Raw genomic sequence first — 16,961 nt, forward strand, 5'->3', positions numbered from 1 at the left:
CTGGGTCATACTGAAATGGAGCAATTATTTACACATCAACCTCCTGGACCATCACGAAGTCAAGACGAAGAAGAGAGGGTCGTTCATAATAACAGAAGGAGGTCTGAGCGTTTTGCAAATGATCAACCCGTCACCGGCAGGTTAGTCATAGTGAAGAGCTTAATTCCTCTTTTGTGCAATGACAATACCTACAGCGCTAATAGTTCAACATCAGGTCATCGGAAAATACACAATTAACATCGCAATCTAAACTGCCGTTTGAGAACATGAATCGTGTGCGAACAAAGAAGAATCAGGAAAATAAGGTATATACCGTTATTCAGTGCTTATATAGCATCTGATCGTATCTGAGCTGACGATCTTGTTTTATATGGCAGACTGGATCTTCGCCGTTCAATCCGGGTAGAAACACTATGGGATCATTCACTTCGCAGACCAAACAGGTGAATAGTAGTAGAGGACCTTTAGCTCGAGGCGGCCCAAACTCAGGAAGCCTTAAACAGAGTATAGGACAACGCGCCACCATACCCATACATCTCCATGAAACTTCCCATATTGAATTCCAACCTGTAGCTTCCTCCACGCCGAGTGGCGCTGGCCCCTCTAAGCAACCACCTCATGTTCAACGGCAGCGACGTGAATCTCGTGGTATTATGGACAGTGCTGGGGATTCTGATGGTGCCGAGATCGTGTACCAAGAACACAGAAACTCGCGGAGTATTTCTCCTGCGAAACCTCCTACCTCGGGTCAACATCGCAGAAGCAGTATTGAAGCCGAGTACAACTCGCATCATCGGCCTCCCACCAACTACGACCTGCCCGGCCCTCCACGCTTGCCCCTTTCAGCGAAAGGAAAAGAGAGGATGCCAGAATACGGCGGCAGCAGTCCAACCAAGTGTCACGGTAACGAAGCGACTCTCATAGTTGATGATGAGATCAAGGATCCCAACGGAGTTTTCAAGGACGACTCAGACGTAGAAGTGGTAGAAACTCATGCCGTGGAACTACCTGAGCCGATACCACCGGAGAAGCGGCGAAAATCCCCGGAGAAACGTCAATTAGATACCATCAACCGGCACCTCACTACAAATGATAAACCGAGGATGACGAGAAATAGGCCAATGAGAGATAAGAACGGAAATGTACCGCCGGAAGTGAGTTTGACATATCTGCATAATTCAGATCAAATCAAATCAAATCAGCAAGGTGACTGATGCTGGCCAAAGCCATCTGTGAAAAAGCAGGCGAGCGTTAAGAAAACCATGAAAGACAGGATTGGTCCTCAGTCAACTGGGACAATTCCATCATCTGGAGTAGGCAACCGAGAAGCATCAGCAGATATAAAGACAGCTCGCTTTAATACTGGTCAGTCGATCGAATGCGCTTCACTGAGACTCGCAGGAAACAGACTTCAACTCAACAGCTATTCCGGACTCAAATCTGAATTCTGGGAGATCCCTCTTGACACAGTAGGCGCGGCACAGGTAAGTAGTCCAACGGCCAATGTGCGTCGTAGGCTCACTGGACTCTTCTTTGTTAGATATGTTCCCACCAAGACCATCCCTTCCTCTTGTTGGATGTAGCGACCATACCTCTCAACCATCGATACCCCTTCAGCAAGTATATTGAACGCTTCGGTGAACATGGGTACCAAGGTACGTGCCGATCAGATCTGCGTGTTGAGGATCACCAACATCTGACTCGAATACTATTGCAGAACCACATGTAGAGGGGACCTCCACCCTACTGGTAATCTTCATAGAGACAACAGCTTCAAAGAATTTCCTCGATACACTTCGCCATAGACTGGATGAACAGATTAAGGTTGATAGACTGGAGTGAGCAGTTCTGTCTCAGCCATGCTTTGTTTACTGATATTGTCTTAGCCTGCCAGCATGTCATGCGATGCGAGAATTCATCGGTCGGCCTGCAGAACCGCGAGGCCGCGATGCACGTAAGCAAGTGGAGTCGAAACCTCGAAAAGCAGCCGATGCGACTACCCATCGCCTAGAGGCTGAAGAACCGAAAGCTCGAACGAAAGCCCCAAGGAAATTGATCAACGATAATTCAGATGAAGAAACACCACAATCGAGGAGCGCAAAGAGAGACAGACAAGTCGATGATCCGAATCAAGGGAAATTGCCTTTGTATGTTTCGGCAATGATCGCCCGCTGTATCAAGCTAAATGATTTTCGCTGTTATAGTCTACCGGCTCCCAAACCTCTACCCCGTCGTACGCGGCACAGTGGGGCGACCATCAATTATGACGAGTCAGAGCCCGAAACCTCGGTCGCGATTGCCCCTGCTAAGCCCAAACCTGTGTCACGGTTCAAAGGTAATCGAAGTGATCTGTAGGTTCAGCCTTTAGTCACTTGTCGCGAGCGCCATGTGCTAAAAATGGATCCTCGATCAGTCTATTTCCGTATCCTACAACTGGGCGAGCAGAGGTCACGATCACCGTTGGTGATGCTCAACGTATAGAAACAGGAGAATTTCTCAATGACACTTTACTGGAGTTCGGCTTACGGTAAGCAACCTCGTGATTGGCCGTATGGTGATTACATCGCTGAATTCATTGGCTATCGAAGAAAAATGCTTGATGAGCTCAACGTCGAGATACAGAGCACAATACATCTGTTCAATTCGTTCTTTTATGAAAGGCTGGCAGACAGATCTAAAAGGTAAGTGTCATCTCCAGTCATCTGCCAGCTTGTTTCATATGGTATTCGACACATGATCCTTGCTGATGACATCCGTTTAGACCTGAGAAAGACCAGGAATTTTGGCCTGGCTATCAGTCCGTTCGCAAATGGAGTAAAGGCAAAGACATCTTCGAAAAGGATTTTATAGTAGTCCCCATCAACGAGAAGTAAGCGTCATCCCTGTACTGGTAGATCTAATAGCTGATAACTCGATTCAGCTTTCATTGGTATCTCGCCGTCATTGTGAACCCCAAAGGTATACTTCGACCGAATGCCGAAGGGAATTCCTCAATGCCTGACAGCAATGCTCACCGACCAGTCACTCGGGCTCTGGCCGAAAATGATGCTGGAGATGCTTCTAGTGTCGAAGAGCAGCTAACAGCGCCCGGAAATAGGACGGACGAAGACCTAAATGATCTTGATAGTGAAGCAGGAGATGCCAAAACCCAGCGCAGTCAGGGAACTCCTCCTCTGTTTGACCAACCTAATTCTGCGACAAGTTGTCAATCAACTGATGTGGACATGAACGATGTGAACGACATCTCAAAAGACCCATTAGATTGTATAGATGACGATGACAACGAAGGTATACGGAATGGTCAACCAGAGCACACAGCAAAAGAAGCCATGAGAGAGGTATCTACTGGTGTTGGGAACATGGATATCAATTCTGACCAAGAGACGGAACCTGACCTTGTCGGAGAAGGTGGTCCAATCATCTCGACTACATTGCAAGCTATCGCCCAGCAGAACAGCCACCTTCAGAATCCAACAACGGAAAAGATAGGCACGGGTCATTCGCAGGTTAGAACAAAACACCCAGATGCTGAAATTGTTGGGAGTGAAAAGTAAGTTTGAAGCCGAATTTGAGGCAATGAGAACGCATAGGCTGACAGATCTCACAGAACCTGGATTATCACCTTTGATTCTCTTGGTGGCCCTCATGCAGCTGTCGGGAAACATTTGAACTCATGGCTCAGGTACGAAGCTAAGGATAAGAAGGGAATTGACTACAAAACGTCCGATGCGGTTTACTGGGAAGGACGAGTGAGTCGAGCGTCCTTTAGAATGAGCCAACACTTATGCCATTGACTCTTTCTTATAGGTACCACAACAACCTAACTTTTACGATTGTGGTATATATGTCGTACACTACGCCAAGCAATTTTTGCAAAACCCCACTAAAATATTGCAATTCGTTCAGGTAAGCTTCTTCACCAGACGGTTGGCATGATTGGTGTATGGCTGAATTGTAAGGTACTTTTAGCGCCGAGCTCCTTATTCGAATGCACCGGACCGTGAGGCGTGGATACAAGAACGCGCTGAAGTCTGGAATGCTTCTGACACCGAGAATATGCGGAGTACTTGGGAAGGTCAACTGCAAAGTTTGGCAGAGCAGTATCAACTATTCAAAGCTTCTCAACCGCCTGATGAAGTCTCGAAGGACAACGAGCAACCAGATGACATGCCTGTAGAGAACTTGGAACAACAGCAAGGTAGGATTGTCAACTCACAACCTGAATCGATATTGCTGGTGCCTGATGCCAATGGCCATGAATTACCATCGGAAGAAGAGCCGAACTTTGACCCGATTCCGGGTGCTTTCCCAACCCCCGTAACTCAGCAGCCCGAGCCACCAAAAGCTCAATCCCCATCGCCGCCCGCAACTAAGCCCAAATGGTCTACAACACCTTCAGACGACCAACGCGGACGAAGACGAAGCTCCACTGTCGATATCGACCCGAAAATCAAAACCTCTACGAAGAGTGAATCCCTATCTCCCGCACCCTCAGATCATGAAATTCTTCAGGGTACCTTCACCAGCGTTCATGATAAGAAAGCTCACACTTCACCAAGTTTTAGATCTATAGATACTGGGATAGTACAGAACAGGAGGCATGCGTTTGAATCGACGCAATACAGGACCGAGGGCCCAATCACTCGGCAACGTAATGCAATTTCGACTTCTCCTATCAGGAAAGGTCGTGCATCGGAAGAAGGGGAGACTGCTTATCGAGAAGTGGAACATCTGAGACCACGAAGAAACCCGCTAGCAGATTTGGATACAGAGGATTCTCCTCCTGCTTCTTCTAGCACGTTGAACGCAGGGTTGTTACCTTCAGGATTATCGGGATCCGAAGATCCCATTTTACTCCCCCGCAATAATAATTTTCATGTCACAAGCAGTCCATTCGACAACTTAGGTCGATTCGTACCAGGACAACCATCGAATCAACAAGAACGAATTGAACCTGCTCATCCTCCTAAAGATCCTCTTGATTTCGACAACTCAGAACAAGCGCTCGATGATGATCAAGTATTTGTAGCTAGTGACATTTCTCAACATTTGGGACAGAAGGATAAATCACCAACATCTTTGACATCCGATGAAGAAGAGCAAGAACCCATTGAAAACCTTCCAGCTAAAGCCAGTCCGATTGTCAAACATCAATACAGCTCAAAGTCGAAATCAATAAAAAGAATGCTATCAACTGAAAAGTCTCAATCTAAATTACCAGTTACGAAAAAGCCCAAAACGGCTATTAGTACGACCAAAGGGTCGACGAAAGGTAAAGGTCCAAATAAACAAGGATTTGGGAGAGGAACAACTAAAGAGGAGGCTATTGATATAGAATCTGATTAGATAGATATCATGTTTATTCTTATGACGAATGAGGTAATGATGATGAGTATATGCCCCGTACTTGTTGTGAAGCGCTATAACGAATGTAACGGTATTCTGCAACCGATATTGGTTCCTTACCATGTATGCATGATTACCAATAGCATACGAATCACTGGCGTGGCTCGGATTTACACTAACTAGAAATACAACAGGATGAAAATGATAATTGACCGATGAGAGGTGTATAGAAGATATCGACCTTGATAATATGACTTGACTTCAAAACTGTTGATTATGATAAATCTGGCCCTTTTCCTTTTTTACCATGGTCTGCTAAATCCCACCATGATTTGCTTATTGTGTCTGACGGAGCAGGCGAAAAAAATTGACATCGAGATTTGAAAGCTAAGTGGCAAATGCAATGAAATACGAATCGTAAGTTAAATTTCCTCTGATTTAACGAGAAAGCAAGTATCGTTCTCCCGTATCTACAGTAGATGTGAAACTACTTACCATCTAACGTCCGTTTACGTATAATAGCTTCTATACTTTCTTCACTTTCCAATTGATCAACCTAAAATAAAGACATAAGTCAGCTTTTTCATTTCTGGATTATATATGACTTGACTGAAAATTATTGATGCTTTGAGACATACTAAAACTTCTTCTTCTTTAATTCCTCTTTCCCATTTTGGAGTATTTAGATTTGGATTTTGATCAATTTCATTCTTATGATTTAAACTTTCTTTTAGAGTTGTTGAACAATAAGTTAACAAAGTTTGTCTATGTGCCCAACCAGCTATTCTCAACATTTCATCAGCTAAAGCCTTTCACTAATAAGTAAATGTGTGATTGGCAATCATAACTAACCCATCATTTCTTGCCATAATTTAACACACATTCCTTCCGATCCATTATTTGTTGAATTCGATGTAGATTGTAATCGATCTTGATCTCTTAATTGAGCTTGTGCTCGATTTAAACGTATGATGATTTGATCATCAAGTTTTCTATATTGACGTACCATATCTATTCATATTGTATGAGGGTAAACAGTAAGGTCTTGTTCTGATGCAATAATAATACTCACCTCGAAAGACAGAAAGGTTAAAACATGTTTCCGCCGTTACGGTCACTTGCTTCGGTGGTGCAGCGGGAAAAGAATCTGTATAAGCTGAAGCTGTTCCAAATGGTGGTGCTGGCATTTTACTTTGGATGATCTGACTATTCGATGTTGTATATACTACAAATATGACTACTTTGACTGTAAGAAGTAGAATAGATTGATTCGATCTGAGCGAATCTTGCCGAGATGAATGGTAATGAGCGTGGTCTACCTCCACCGGACAAAATAACAAAACAACAGTGCCACTCTCGGATTCATTCGGGATTATATTTTATTAGCTTATCTGCTGTTTAACCGACTCATCTCTCAATCCATAAAATAATTTAATAATTTTGCGACATGGTCAAGCGACAAATTAAATACATAAATTACTTTATCCCTCGTTATTTCTTCTTCTCTTTTACTCTCGTCTTCGTATATTTAAACAATTAGTAGAATAGGTCATACAGGTGAGTCTTGCCTTCTTCTCTATTGATCCCTACATGACTGTTCCGTAACACTTCCCAATCCATCGCTGCTTTTACGCAGCAAGCCCACCCCTCATTTATCGAAAAGATGACCTTCTATTCTCTCCCCGTCTAATCGACCATGGCGAACGAGTTAGGACCCTCCTTCGCGGGAGTGTGTCTGGATCCTCTTCTTCTGTTCTGCAGAAGACGAGCTATTGGCGCTTGCCAGCGCTTTTGTCTGATCTCATTCATCAATCAAATCAAATTTTTGAAAACGAAAATCAAGGCTTGTGCTGACCAGGTATTCGTGCTTGATCAAATAGACTATTCTCGACTTTCTTTCTTTACTTATCTCTGTAAGTCCAAGTCTCCTTCCAACATTCACAAATCACTTGTCACCTTCACAAAATCCCCCCTTGAATGATGAAATGTTTTTTAAAACCATACGCAGTTTCCACTGAACGCGTCCTCCTTTCGCGGGGAGTTTGTTCCTTTTTCTTCCTGATCTTCTTTCACTTCCATAACTGAGTTGTAGTTCCCCTCCGTTCCGAGTTGAACCTCTCGTTGAGCGTTTGGGAATTCCTCGAATTTGGGCTCGACCATATATGACCCAGATCGAACATCTTTCGGGATTACTAGATTTGCGGTTTTGGTTGTTGCAGTCGGTAGATCAAGATTGGGGGAATTAGGCGATGCTAATTTGAAGTTTTTTCTTCCTTGGATGTCTGATTCTACCTTCGCTATCATCGCATATCATATCAAACAGATTGAATTAAAGATCATATTAGCTGACGTTTGGTTCTTCTCAAACCTATTCTATGTCTGTGTTTGCTGGATGATTTGATTCTTGTTCTTTTTCGTTTGTACCCATGATATGCAGCTTTTATAACTTTTAAACCAAAACAAAATGGTAGCTTCCGGTGAGAAGAAGGGGAAAGTCATCCTTGCTTACTCTGGTGGTCTTGGTGAGTCACCTTCTCACCTTGCCCACCCTATCATATCTCGCAAAGCCCGCATGAGCTTATGTATCTGTTCGCAATTCCATTATAGACACCTCTTGTATCCTTCTTTGGCTTATAGAGCAAGGTTACGAGGTCGTCGCCTACATGGCCGATGTCGGACAAGAAGAAGTAAGCCAATTGCATCATACCACACCTTCAGAGCCAATCCTGATATGTTGAGCACAGGACTTCGAAGCTGCTCGAGCTAAGGCTATGAAATGTGGTGCTGTTGGATTCCACCTTGCTGACTTGAAGAGAGAATTTGTCGAGGAGCTTATTTACCGTGAGTTATCTGACATGTGATGATCTGACCCGGCTCATTGTTAACCTCGCAACAGCCGCTGTTCAATGTAACGCCATTTACGAGAACGTCTACCTCCTTGGTACCTCCCTAGCTCGACCAGTTATCGCTCGAGGCATGATTGAAGCTGCCGTCAAGGAAGACTGTGACTTTGTATCCCATGGGTGTACCGGAAAAGGTAACGATCAAGTCCGATTCGAACTCGCCTTTTACGGTCTTGCTCCAAACATCAAAGTCATTGCTCCATGGCGATTACCTGAATTCTACGAGCGATTCGCTGGTCGAACTGCTCTTCTCGACTACGCCGCTAAAAACGGTATCCCAGTCACTCAAACCGCTGCCAAACCATGGTCTACCGATGAGAACCTCTTCCACATCTCATACGAAGCTGGTATTCTCGAAGACCCTAATCAAACTCCTCCAGATGACATGTGGAAACTTACCGTTTCCCCTCAAAAAGCCCCTGAACAACCTGAACAAGTTCATATTGAATTCGCCAAAGGTCTTCCTGTAAAGGTCACTTTCCCTGCCGACAAGAAGGAAGTCACCGACGCCGTCGAAATTTTCCTTACCTTGAACGCCCTTGCTAGACGACACGGTGTAGGACGAATAGATATTGTCGAGAACCGATTCATTGGTGTAAAATCTCGAGGTTGTTACGAATCTCCAGCAGCTACCATTCTTCGAGTAGCTCACATGGATTTGGAAGGTTTGACTTTAGACAGAAATGTTCGAGCTCTTCGAGATCAATTCATTACCAGAGAACTTTCTCAAATCCTTTACAACGGTTTCTTCTTCTCTCCTGAACGAGAATTCGTTACTGCTGCTATTCCAGCTTCTCAAAAGACAGTTAACGGTTTAGTTCGATTGAAACTATACAAAGGAAACGTTATTGTAGAAGGACGAGATGCCGATGAGGGATTATACGATGCCAAATTCTCTTCAATGGACGAAATGGGTGGTTTCGAACCTACCGCTACTTCTGGTTTCATTGAAATCTCTTCTATTCGAATCAAAGCTTGGGGTCGACAAAACGTTAAGCGAGGTCAAGGTGGTGTTACACCAAAAGACGTTTACCACCGAGAGTAAACGATAGATATCGATAATAGAGGATACGAAATGGAACGGGTTAAATTTTAGTTAATTAAATATAGTTGTTTGGGTCTTCTCATAATTTAGATAAATTTGTATATAAACATGAAAATTTAATCATGCATCGAAGCGAATATAGATAACTTGGCTCGGAGTCGAGTTCGTTCTGTTGCTATCGTTCCGGAACGAAATGCTCAAAGGATTGCCATCTCGATGAGGAATGATCAGATATGCAATGTGCATGGCATTGTACCTCAGCATCACCTGGGACGAATCATGCGAAATGTCTATTACAATTTACAACAATCTTCCTTGAGATAAAACAGCTCCATCGATACCTTTTTCGTAATCCCATACTAGTTGACCAGCAAGATAAGTCTTTTCTACCCTTCCTTTCAATGTTTTACCTATATAAGGAGATATTTTATTCTTGAATAATAAAGATTCCTATACATTCATTTTCATTGTCATTTAGTTTTTTTATCCAGTTAAAATTAAAAATATTAAATTGTCTTTTATTGAATACTCACAGTAGTTACAGTCCATTTTACATTTGGATTAAATATAATAAAATCAGCTTGATTACCAATTTTTAATTCACCTTTATTTTTTAAATTTACTTGTTTTGCTTGATTTATTGATAAAAAATTAATTAATTTACCTAATTTAATTTTATTACCAATTTCATTAAATAATAAACTTAAACCTAAACCTAAAGAAGAAATACCTCCCCAAGATTCTAAAAAATTACCTTTTTTTAATTCTGGTATACAAGGTGAATGATCTGAAACTATATAATTTATTATATTTTCATTTTTTTCATTTTTAGAAGAATCTTCTAATAAATTTTCAATTAATCTTTTTCTATTTAATTCTGATCTAATTGGTGGACAACATTTAAATTCTGTTTTAAAATCATCATTTAAAATTAATTCAGAAGATAAACATAAATAATGAAAACATGTTTCAATTGTTAAATTTTTAATATTTTCTGAAAATTTTGCTTTTTTAATTAAAGGAATAGCATTTGAAGAAGATAAATGAACTATATGAAAATTTAATTCTGGATATAATTTTGTAAATTTAATTATAAGTTTAAGTGCTTTTAATTCAAATTCTTCAGGTCTTGATTCTAAAAATTTACTATAAGATGATTGAGAAGAAGAAGAAGAAGAATGATTATGTGAATGTGAATGAGAATTCTCATTTTTCGTTGAAGTTGGAATACAAGGATTTGAATCATCTAATTCTGCGTGAAAAAGAATCAAAGCATTGGTTCCCTATTTACGATAAATTCAAAATCAATTTAACGTATACTAATTAAATCTCCAATAATGTATTCACTCACTTTCAAAGCTTCACAAGCTTTTATTAAATCTTCTTCTTCAACATGAGGGAATTCCTGTTAAAAATCGAATTGGCTTTAGCTTATCAAGTTCCAATTTAAACCTCGATATCTCACATCGACCATTTCAAAATTGAATAAAGAAAGATTCTTACTTCAACTCCAGAATCAATTAAAAAACATTTAAATCCTTTAACACCATTATTTAACATATTAACTAATTCTCCTTGATTTCCAGGTATAATTCCACCCCAAAAACCTAAATCTGAATTAATTCCAATTTTTAAAGCTTCTTTTCTTTTAATTTCTAATCCTTTTAATGTTGTTGTAGGTGGAATTGAATTTAATGGCATATCAATTAAAGTTGTTACTCCTCCTGAAATTGCAGCTAAAGTACCAGTTTGAAAACCTTCCCATTCTGTTCTTCCAGGTTGATTTAAATGAACATGTGTACTTTCAAAAACAAAAAAGGTAACTTTAGCTTTAATTTTGACAATTCGACGTTCCCCTCCAAATACAAATCAAAACTTACTCTATCAAACCTGGTAATACAATCTTATCATCTTCTATTTTTATAATTTCAACATCCTCTTCTTGTAGAGGAGGTATTATACCTTCTTTGATAGAAATTATTGTCCCTAATGAAAGGTCAATCTCGATTGTGGCTGCTTGAGGATCATCTTTGGAGGGTAATAAAGCTTGAGGAGCAAGTATGATTTGTCGTTTAACCATTTTCGGTTGACTGAGAATTCTGTTTATGAATATATGTCTCCTAGTGATACTTTTGATGACAAGTTCAGACTGATTGGAGATCGCAATCAAATCACTGTCCGTGTTATAATAAATTACGATTGTCTATATACAATTATTCTACAACGAATCCAGCATATATCATAGATGAGCCAAACACATTAATCACATGTCTATGAACTTAGCGCATCAGTATAATCCCTGATTCAAGGAAAGATACATGTTCATAATGATATAGGACAAACGATAACAAAGATAATCCGAATAAAGATTCTACTTATCATTGGTTGGCTTATCAACAAATCATATTAACCGAAGATAAGAACGCATGATTTCAGCTACTAGTAGATCCCTTTCAGGCACATTTTGATCCGTGTAATTAAGAATAACATGTCCTTTGAGCGTGTTTTCAAATATTACTACAATAAAAAGATAATGATACTATACTTCATATCTATTACACATGCTACCTAATACCAGGCAGTAAGATTAATTTCTACATGTATATATATACTTTACAAAGCCTCTTCAATTTCTGATCACAACGAACTTCAATTTCTGATCACAACGAAAGATGTGAGAAGAAAATAAACTCCTTCCCCAAAAAAGATGATGATATGTGATTTTGATATACTAGTCTCCACTCAGCGTACGCGTGTCTTGCACTGTCCATTGTCTAATGTCCGCTCGATTACTCAAAATTCCGTCAATCATACATCCAAAATCTCCGGCGTACTTTCAAGATATATATGTATCTAAACTAAAATGTCCACAGTATCTCCATTTAATCCTTCCAAGAAGCTGAAATGATCTTTGTCCTCATTCGAGATTGCAGTCTGTCCTTGATTCTGGCCACCGGAGATAGCATCTTGAGGCTGTTGATGATTTTTGTTTGATTGATGCACAGAATTGTGTTTAGGTGTGGTTGACGAATGATTGGAGGTCTTAGTGTGGTCCCTCGATTGTGGTTGTTGGTACCCTTGGAAAAAGCCATTAGATTGTCCGAGAAGCTGTTGAGCGTAATCCGGCGGTGGAGCAGAAGAGTGTTCTGAGTAAGGTGAGACTGAAGAATTAGATTGAGAATGTGTTTGAGGGTTTGTCAAATTAGAGTCCATGGTCATTGCGGAAGAGGGGAATTGTTGCAGAGAGATTGAACGAACAGGCTGAGGATGATCATTGGCTGAGGTATTCTGCTGAAAGTTGAAAGAACCATGAGAATGAGATTGACTGAATAGATGATGCTCTGTGGGGGAAACGCCTCCACTTGACGAAGAAGGCATAGACGACATGGATACTGGAGAAGGATCCAAATCTGCCGATGTCATCCCTATACCACTGGTCGATAATTGGCTAGGATCGAAGGCAGAGCTATCGGCATTATAGTTGTCGGATGTGAAGTGGCTTCCCAGTGGAGAAGGTCTGATTTGAGTGTTATTGAGACCCATTATTCCGATTTGGTGCAGTAAGTCCGCAGGACTTGGGTGACAAAGATCAGTTTACATTGCAGAGAAGCAACAAATGCCATCAGACTCACGCTGATGATCTCCTAGCATCGGGATCGAAACCATCTGGTCCGTCCGCCCTTTGACCTTGACCATCCACTGCTGCACTGGAACCCAATCCAGCATTGCTTTCTTGAGCCAACCAATCTCCTAAACTCGTATCCTCTAAATCCGTCCCATTGCCATTATCAGTCGTATAGGTGCCTATTGAAGCGATAGAGCCCATCCTGCCTCTCTGTTGGAAAGCGAGGAACAGCTGTTGTTGGCTTGCAGCTTCAGCTTCACTTAGTATAGGTATCTGGTTGAGTTGTTGCATCTGTTGACCTTGACTTTGACATTGTTGCTGATGACCTTCGGTGCCGAAGGAGAAAGCAGGATTGGGTAACGGAGAGTTTGGTGAGAACGGTATAGATGTATTGTACCCTGCAGAGGCATTGGATGCTAAGAATGATGGTTGCGAGAGACCATTCGAAAGATCGAACACGTTGCTTGAGTGCGTCGTAAATGTTCCTCCTCCCGCACTATTCGGGTCAAACGACATTTGCTGTTGTTGCTGTCCGTCCACACCGCCGGAATGATCATCATCTCTGATCGTGCCAAGTTCCCTTGGCAATCCGACTTGATGTTGATTGGTGACCAATCTAGGAGGGGTAAACGGACCGCTGGAGATCAACTGAGCAGCACCGGGCATACTTGCTCTTCTAGTGTTATTCCTCATAGCGGTGAGATGTAAAGCGGAAGGCATCATTCTGACTACAGGCGAGATTTTCGGACTTGGGCCTGGTCCGTTCACGTTTGGTCCACCGGTTGGTCCAGCAGTGATAGGTGTAGGATACGGAATACTTTGTCTTCTAGCGGCGAAAGCTTGACCCATCAAGGGCGACCTTTGAGGGGAAACAAATCCGGGAGCCCGCAGCCCTCTATTGAGACCATTGGCTGCAGCAGCTCGCTTGGCGACGAACATCTCAATTTTGGCGGCTTCACCGTTAGCCAAAGATGCTCGTCGAGCCATAGGAGGAGGTCCCATAGGTGGGCCCATTGGCGTGATCATCATTGGTCTGGTCACCCGCTCTTGACTTGGCGATGAGTTCTCAGGAGTCTTTTCGTCATCATCGTCATCTCCTTTTTCGTCCTTTTTGGCTAATCCTTTCATTTTGGCTCGTCTGTGGAAGCGGGAAATGCCAAAGTCAGCGGGAGCCGATCGGCGATGAGACGATATCCAATTTCGACGAGATCAGAAGAGTATGAATAGAAAGAAGATGCTCACCGATTTTGAAACCATACTTGTACATTCCTTTTGGTCATCCCTAGTTGAGCCGCAAGATGTTCCCTTAAAGCATTATCGGGCTTTGGGTTGATATCATACCAGTATTCTAGGATTTTGAGCTGATCCGGAGTAGTTCTTCGACGGTGCTTGACCTGTTATTCACTTCAGCAAATTTACTTCGATTCACAACAAGAATTTGACACACCTCGAGATTGCTGTACACCATGTCCTGACCCTCATGACCCATTCCTCCTTCTGCCCACTCGTCCATGAATGGCCCGCCCTGAGGTATAGAACCAAAATGAAAATTTGGCAATACTGCCGGTCCGCCATTCATCTCTACACCTGGATACATTAGTCCAGGCTGACCATGTGGCATCATACCATGTGTCGGATGTTGTGCCATGAATGGTTGTTGAGGAATACTTTGAAAGTGATCAATCTGTACAGGATACCCGGGAGGTATATGACCGTTCATAGGGTAAAAGGGGGTTTGAGGTGGTGGACCTTGAAGATGTGCTGGTACGCCTTGAGCAGGTTGTGGTCTTGCATAATTGCTTGGTCCAGCTTGTGATGGAGATTGATTTATGAATACCTCATTTGGGTTGTTTTGTATATATCCGTGAGGGATTGGGACAGACATGATAGAAAGCAAATCTCGTTATATAGGCTATTGTAATGGTCTAGTAAGCTCATCATCACGTGTAATGGTTGTGGTATACGAAATATGAAGTGGATGACAGATGATTTCCATTATTCCCGATCAGTTAAAGACTTCATGTCGACTTTTGACCTTCTCCATGACGACGAACCCGTCTTTGACCATCTTATAGCTCCTCCTTGGCAACGATGACTCATTGTAATCATACATCAAAGATGGCATGCACTCGGCGTACTCCAATAACCCCCCTGAAAACGCTTTTGATAATCCGAAGAGACGGTTCTTTTGACTTACAAGTTTAGGTTGAGAAAGGATTGCACCTAAAAGTCCGATACGTCTGAAAGACCACCTTGTTCCTTTTTATGCCCTTTTTACCGACAATCTAGATGAATCGAAGGTCCAAAAGCAAGGATCAACCGGAGTGACGTCTTCTTAACCGGAAAGGAGTTGGTCTGAGAACAATTCGCTTGCTATGCTAAGATCCCAGATGGACGTGAATATCCAATCCGACGTAAATCTAAAGGATGTCTGTTATATTGATAGAGACACGAGACGCGCAAATCACCCAATCGATTTGATCAAGGATGTATTTGATGAGTGTGTATGGTGAGTTTAGAGTTGATTCTATGGTGTTACTGTCATATCAGCTTCCACCCGTAATTGACAAGTCTAATAAATCTGTCCGGCGGTCTGCACAGAGAGCTGGCAGATGATCCGAGGGGAAAGTGCATTGACAAGCAGTAACCGAGTCAAAAAGAAAGGTAGGAAAGCGGAAATCGTATCATTCCTGTATACTTGTCGAGGGAACTCACCTTGATGTCTTTCACTACTATAACATGTTTTCACCTGATACTGTAAGCTGCTTTTTAACTGTCTAACCAATGATCTCCCCTTATTTATTATTACTTCTTGAGGGACTGTGCGAAGATGTTTATGACGATATCTTTCCTAAATATTATGATTTGATGGGTGTCTGTGATGTCCGAAAGTCCGAACAATCCAATATTCCTCCTTGATGATTCTCTGTCACAACGATTCTGGATTGAACGCGTCGTTCGATTGAGTCAATAGCTATTGAGCGATGTTCGTATCGAGGTCTGATAGTCAATAGTTAAGATGTCAAAAATAGTGCGAAATAGAAGAGGAGGGTGTGAGATGTATGTGAATTACCGATTTAAGTCGATTGGTGCGTGTGGTTGTTTTCGATATTTGACTTTTGATGATGAATCGCTATAATCGTTATTGAACAGCGCCGAATCCTTCTATTTTAGGTACAAGTTTATGGTTTACGGGTCAAGCTTATGAAGTAAAGGCTCTGAGCTTCCAATAAAATAATTAACGAATGTATCAGTTTAACAACCAAAATAAAGGGGTTCCCTATCGTAAGTTTCTATAAGAAGGGGAACGGAATAGAGTAAAAGATTAGTACGGTAGTAGTAGGAATATTAAGAGTGTAAAGAGGAAGAGGAAAAAGTGAGATTTTAAGGGAAAAAATCAGGTTAAATAAGGAAACAGGCTTTTCCGATTTGTTCTAGCCTTAAAAGCTTGCGAGTTAAGGGAAAAATAAAAGACACAAAAACAAATTTCAACTGATCTGCGTTGACCTAATAAGATCGTATCTCTCTTCGTTTCTCCTAATTATTTCGTGAAGCATCTGCATACATATGATGACGAGGTTCCCATCCTCTTGGTACAAGTCACTACATGCTGCCCCCAAATGAGCAATCTTTTATGCTAAACAACCCCGCATCAACGACGACCATAATATCTGCATCCGGATCAGACAACTCTCATTTCTTTGGTGTAGTATGTAGATGTGTAAGAGGAACGGGAATATGGTACCTGAGACTAAAAATTCCTACTACCAGCTGCGAAGCAAGTCTCTGTGATACCCTTTTCTCAAGGGCTTTGATTTTGTTCATACCATACATAATATATTTCCTAATTAGGTAATTTTACCTTGTTTCCCGTTCGGGTTTTCTTTTTCTTCCAAATCCTACTCTTTCTGACTGAGAATCATCGTATCATCGTATCATTTACTATTTTTAACGTGAAACCTCGTCACGCCATAAACAAAAATATGGAATTCCTTTAGGGTCTGTACCTGTCGTGCGTAAGTTCATGAACATGTGAATCTTT

The 16,961-nt window shown here is 41.7% G+C and overlaps 5 protein-coding genes across 5 annotated transcripts; 2 read left to right on the forward strand and 3 right to left on the reverse strand.

The window, feature by feature from the left end:
- Positions 1–15: 15 nt before the first annotated feature.
- I206_101770 (uncharacterized protein) lies at positions 16–5,346 on the forward strand (the record flags this gene model as incomplete). The annotated part of the gene is made up of 15 exons (XM_070202450.1): positions 16–140; positions 215–305; positions 378–1,154; positions 1,227–1,484; positions 1,541–1,655; positions 1,718–1,838; positions 1,887–2,147; positions 2,205–2,351; positions 2,414–2,527; positions 2,589–2,681; positions 2,762–2,869; positions 2,921–3,550; positions 3,608–3,749; positions 3,808–3,906; positions 3,970–5,346. The coding sequence occupies 15 exons, from the start codon at positions 16–18 to the stop codon at positions 5,344–5,346; spliced, it is 4,458 nt and encodes a 1,485-aa protein (XP_070058551.1).
- A 274-nt stretch (positions 5,347–5,620) lies between these two features.
- Positions 5,621–6,533, reverse strand: I206_101771 (uncharacterized protein; the record flags this gene model as incomplete). The annotated part of the gene is made up of 5 exons (XM_019157967.1): positions 5,621–5,733; positions 5,842–5,902; positions 5,985–6,127; positions 6,199–6,357; positions 6,419–6,533. 5 exons carry the CDS (start codon positions 6,531–6,533, stop codon positions 5,621–5,623), a joined length of 591 nt encoding a protein of 196 aa, XP_019008580.1.
- A 1,277-nt stretch (positions 6,534–7,810) lies between these two features.
- Positions 7,811–9,294, forward strand: I206_101772 (argininosuccinate synthase; the record flags this gene model as incomplete). Its single annotated transcript, XM_019157966.1, has 4 exons — positions 7,811–7,868; positions 7,954–8,033; positions 8,091–8,187; positions 8,243–9,294. 4 exons carry the CDS (start codon positions 7,811–7,813, stop codon positions 9,292–9,294), a joined length of 1,287 nt encoding a protein of 428 aa, XP_019008579.1.
- A 300-nt stretch (positions 9,295–9,594) lies between these two features.
- I206_101773 (allantoinase) lies at positions 9,595–11,374 on the reverse strand (the record flags this gene model as incomplete). Its single annotated transcript, XM_019157965.1, has 5 exons — positions 9,595–9,744; positions 9,828–10,577; positions 10,646–10,699; positions 10,798–11,095; positions 11,175–11,374. The coding sequence occupies 5 exons, from the start codon at positions 11,372–11,374 to the stop codon at positions 9,595–9,597; spliced, it is 1,452 nt and encodes a 483-aa protein (XP_019008578.1).
- Positions 11,375–12,147: 773 nt separating this feature from the next.
- Positions 12,148–14,804, reverse strand: I206_101774 (uncharacterized protein; the record flags this gene model as incomplete). Its single annotated transcript, XM_070202451.1, has 5 exons — positions 12,148–12,868; positions 12,927–12,974; positions 13,038–14,057; positions 14,162–14,313; positions 14,367–14,804. The coding sequence occupies 5 exons, from the start codon at positions 14,802–14,804 to the stop codon at positions 12,148–12,150; spliced, it is 2,379 nt and encodes a 792-aa protein (XP_070058552.1).
- Positions 14,805–16,961: the final 2,157 nt, after the last annotated feature.

Source organism: Kwoniella pini, chromosome 2, assembly GCF_000512605.2.
Source record: "Kwoniella pini CBS 10737 chromosome 2, complete sequence".
Lineage (NCBI taxonomy): Eukaryota > Fungi > Basidiomycota > Tremellomycetes > Tremellales > Cryptococcaceae > Kwoniella > Kwoniella pini.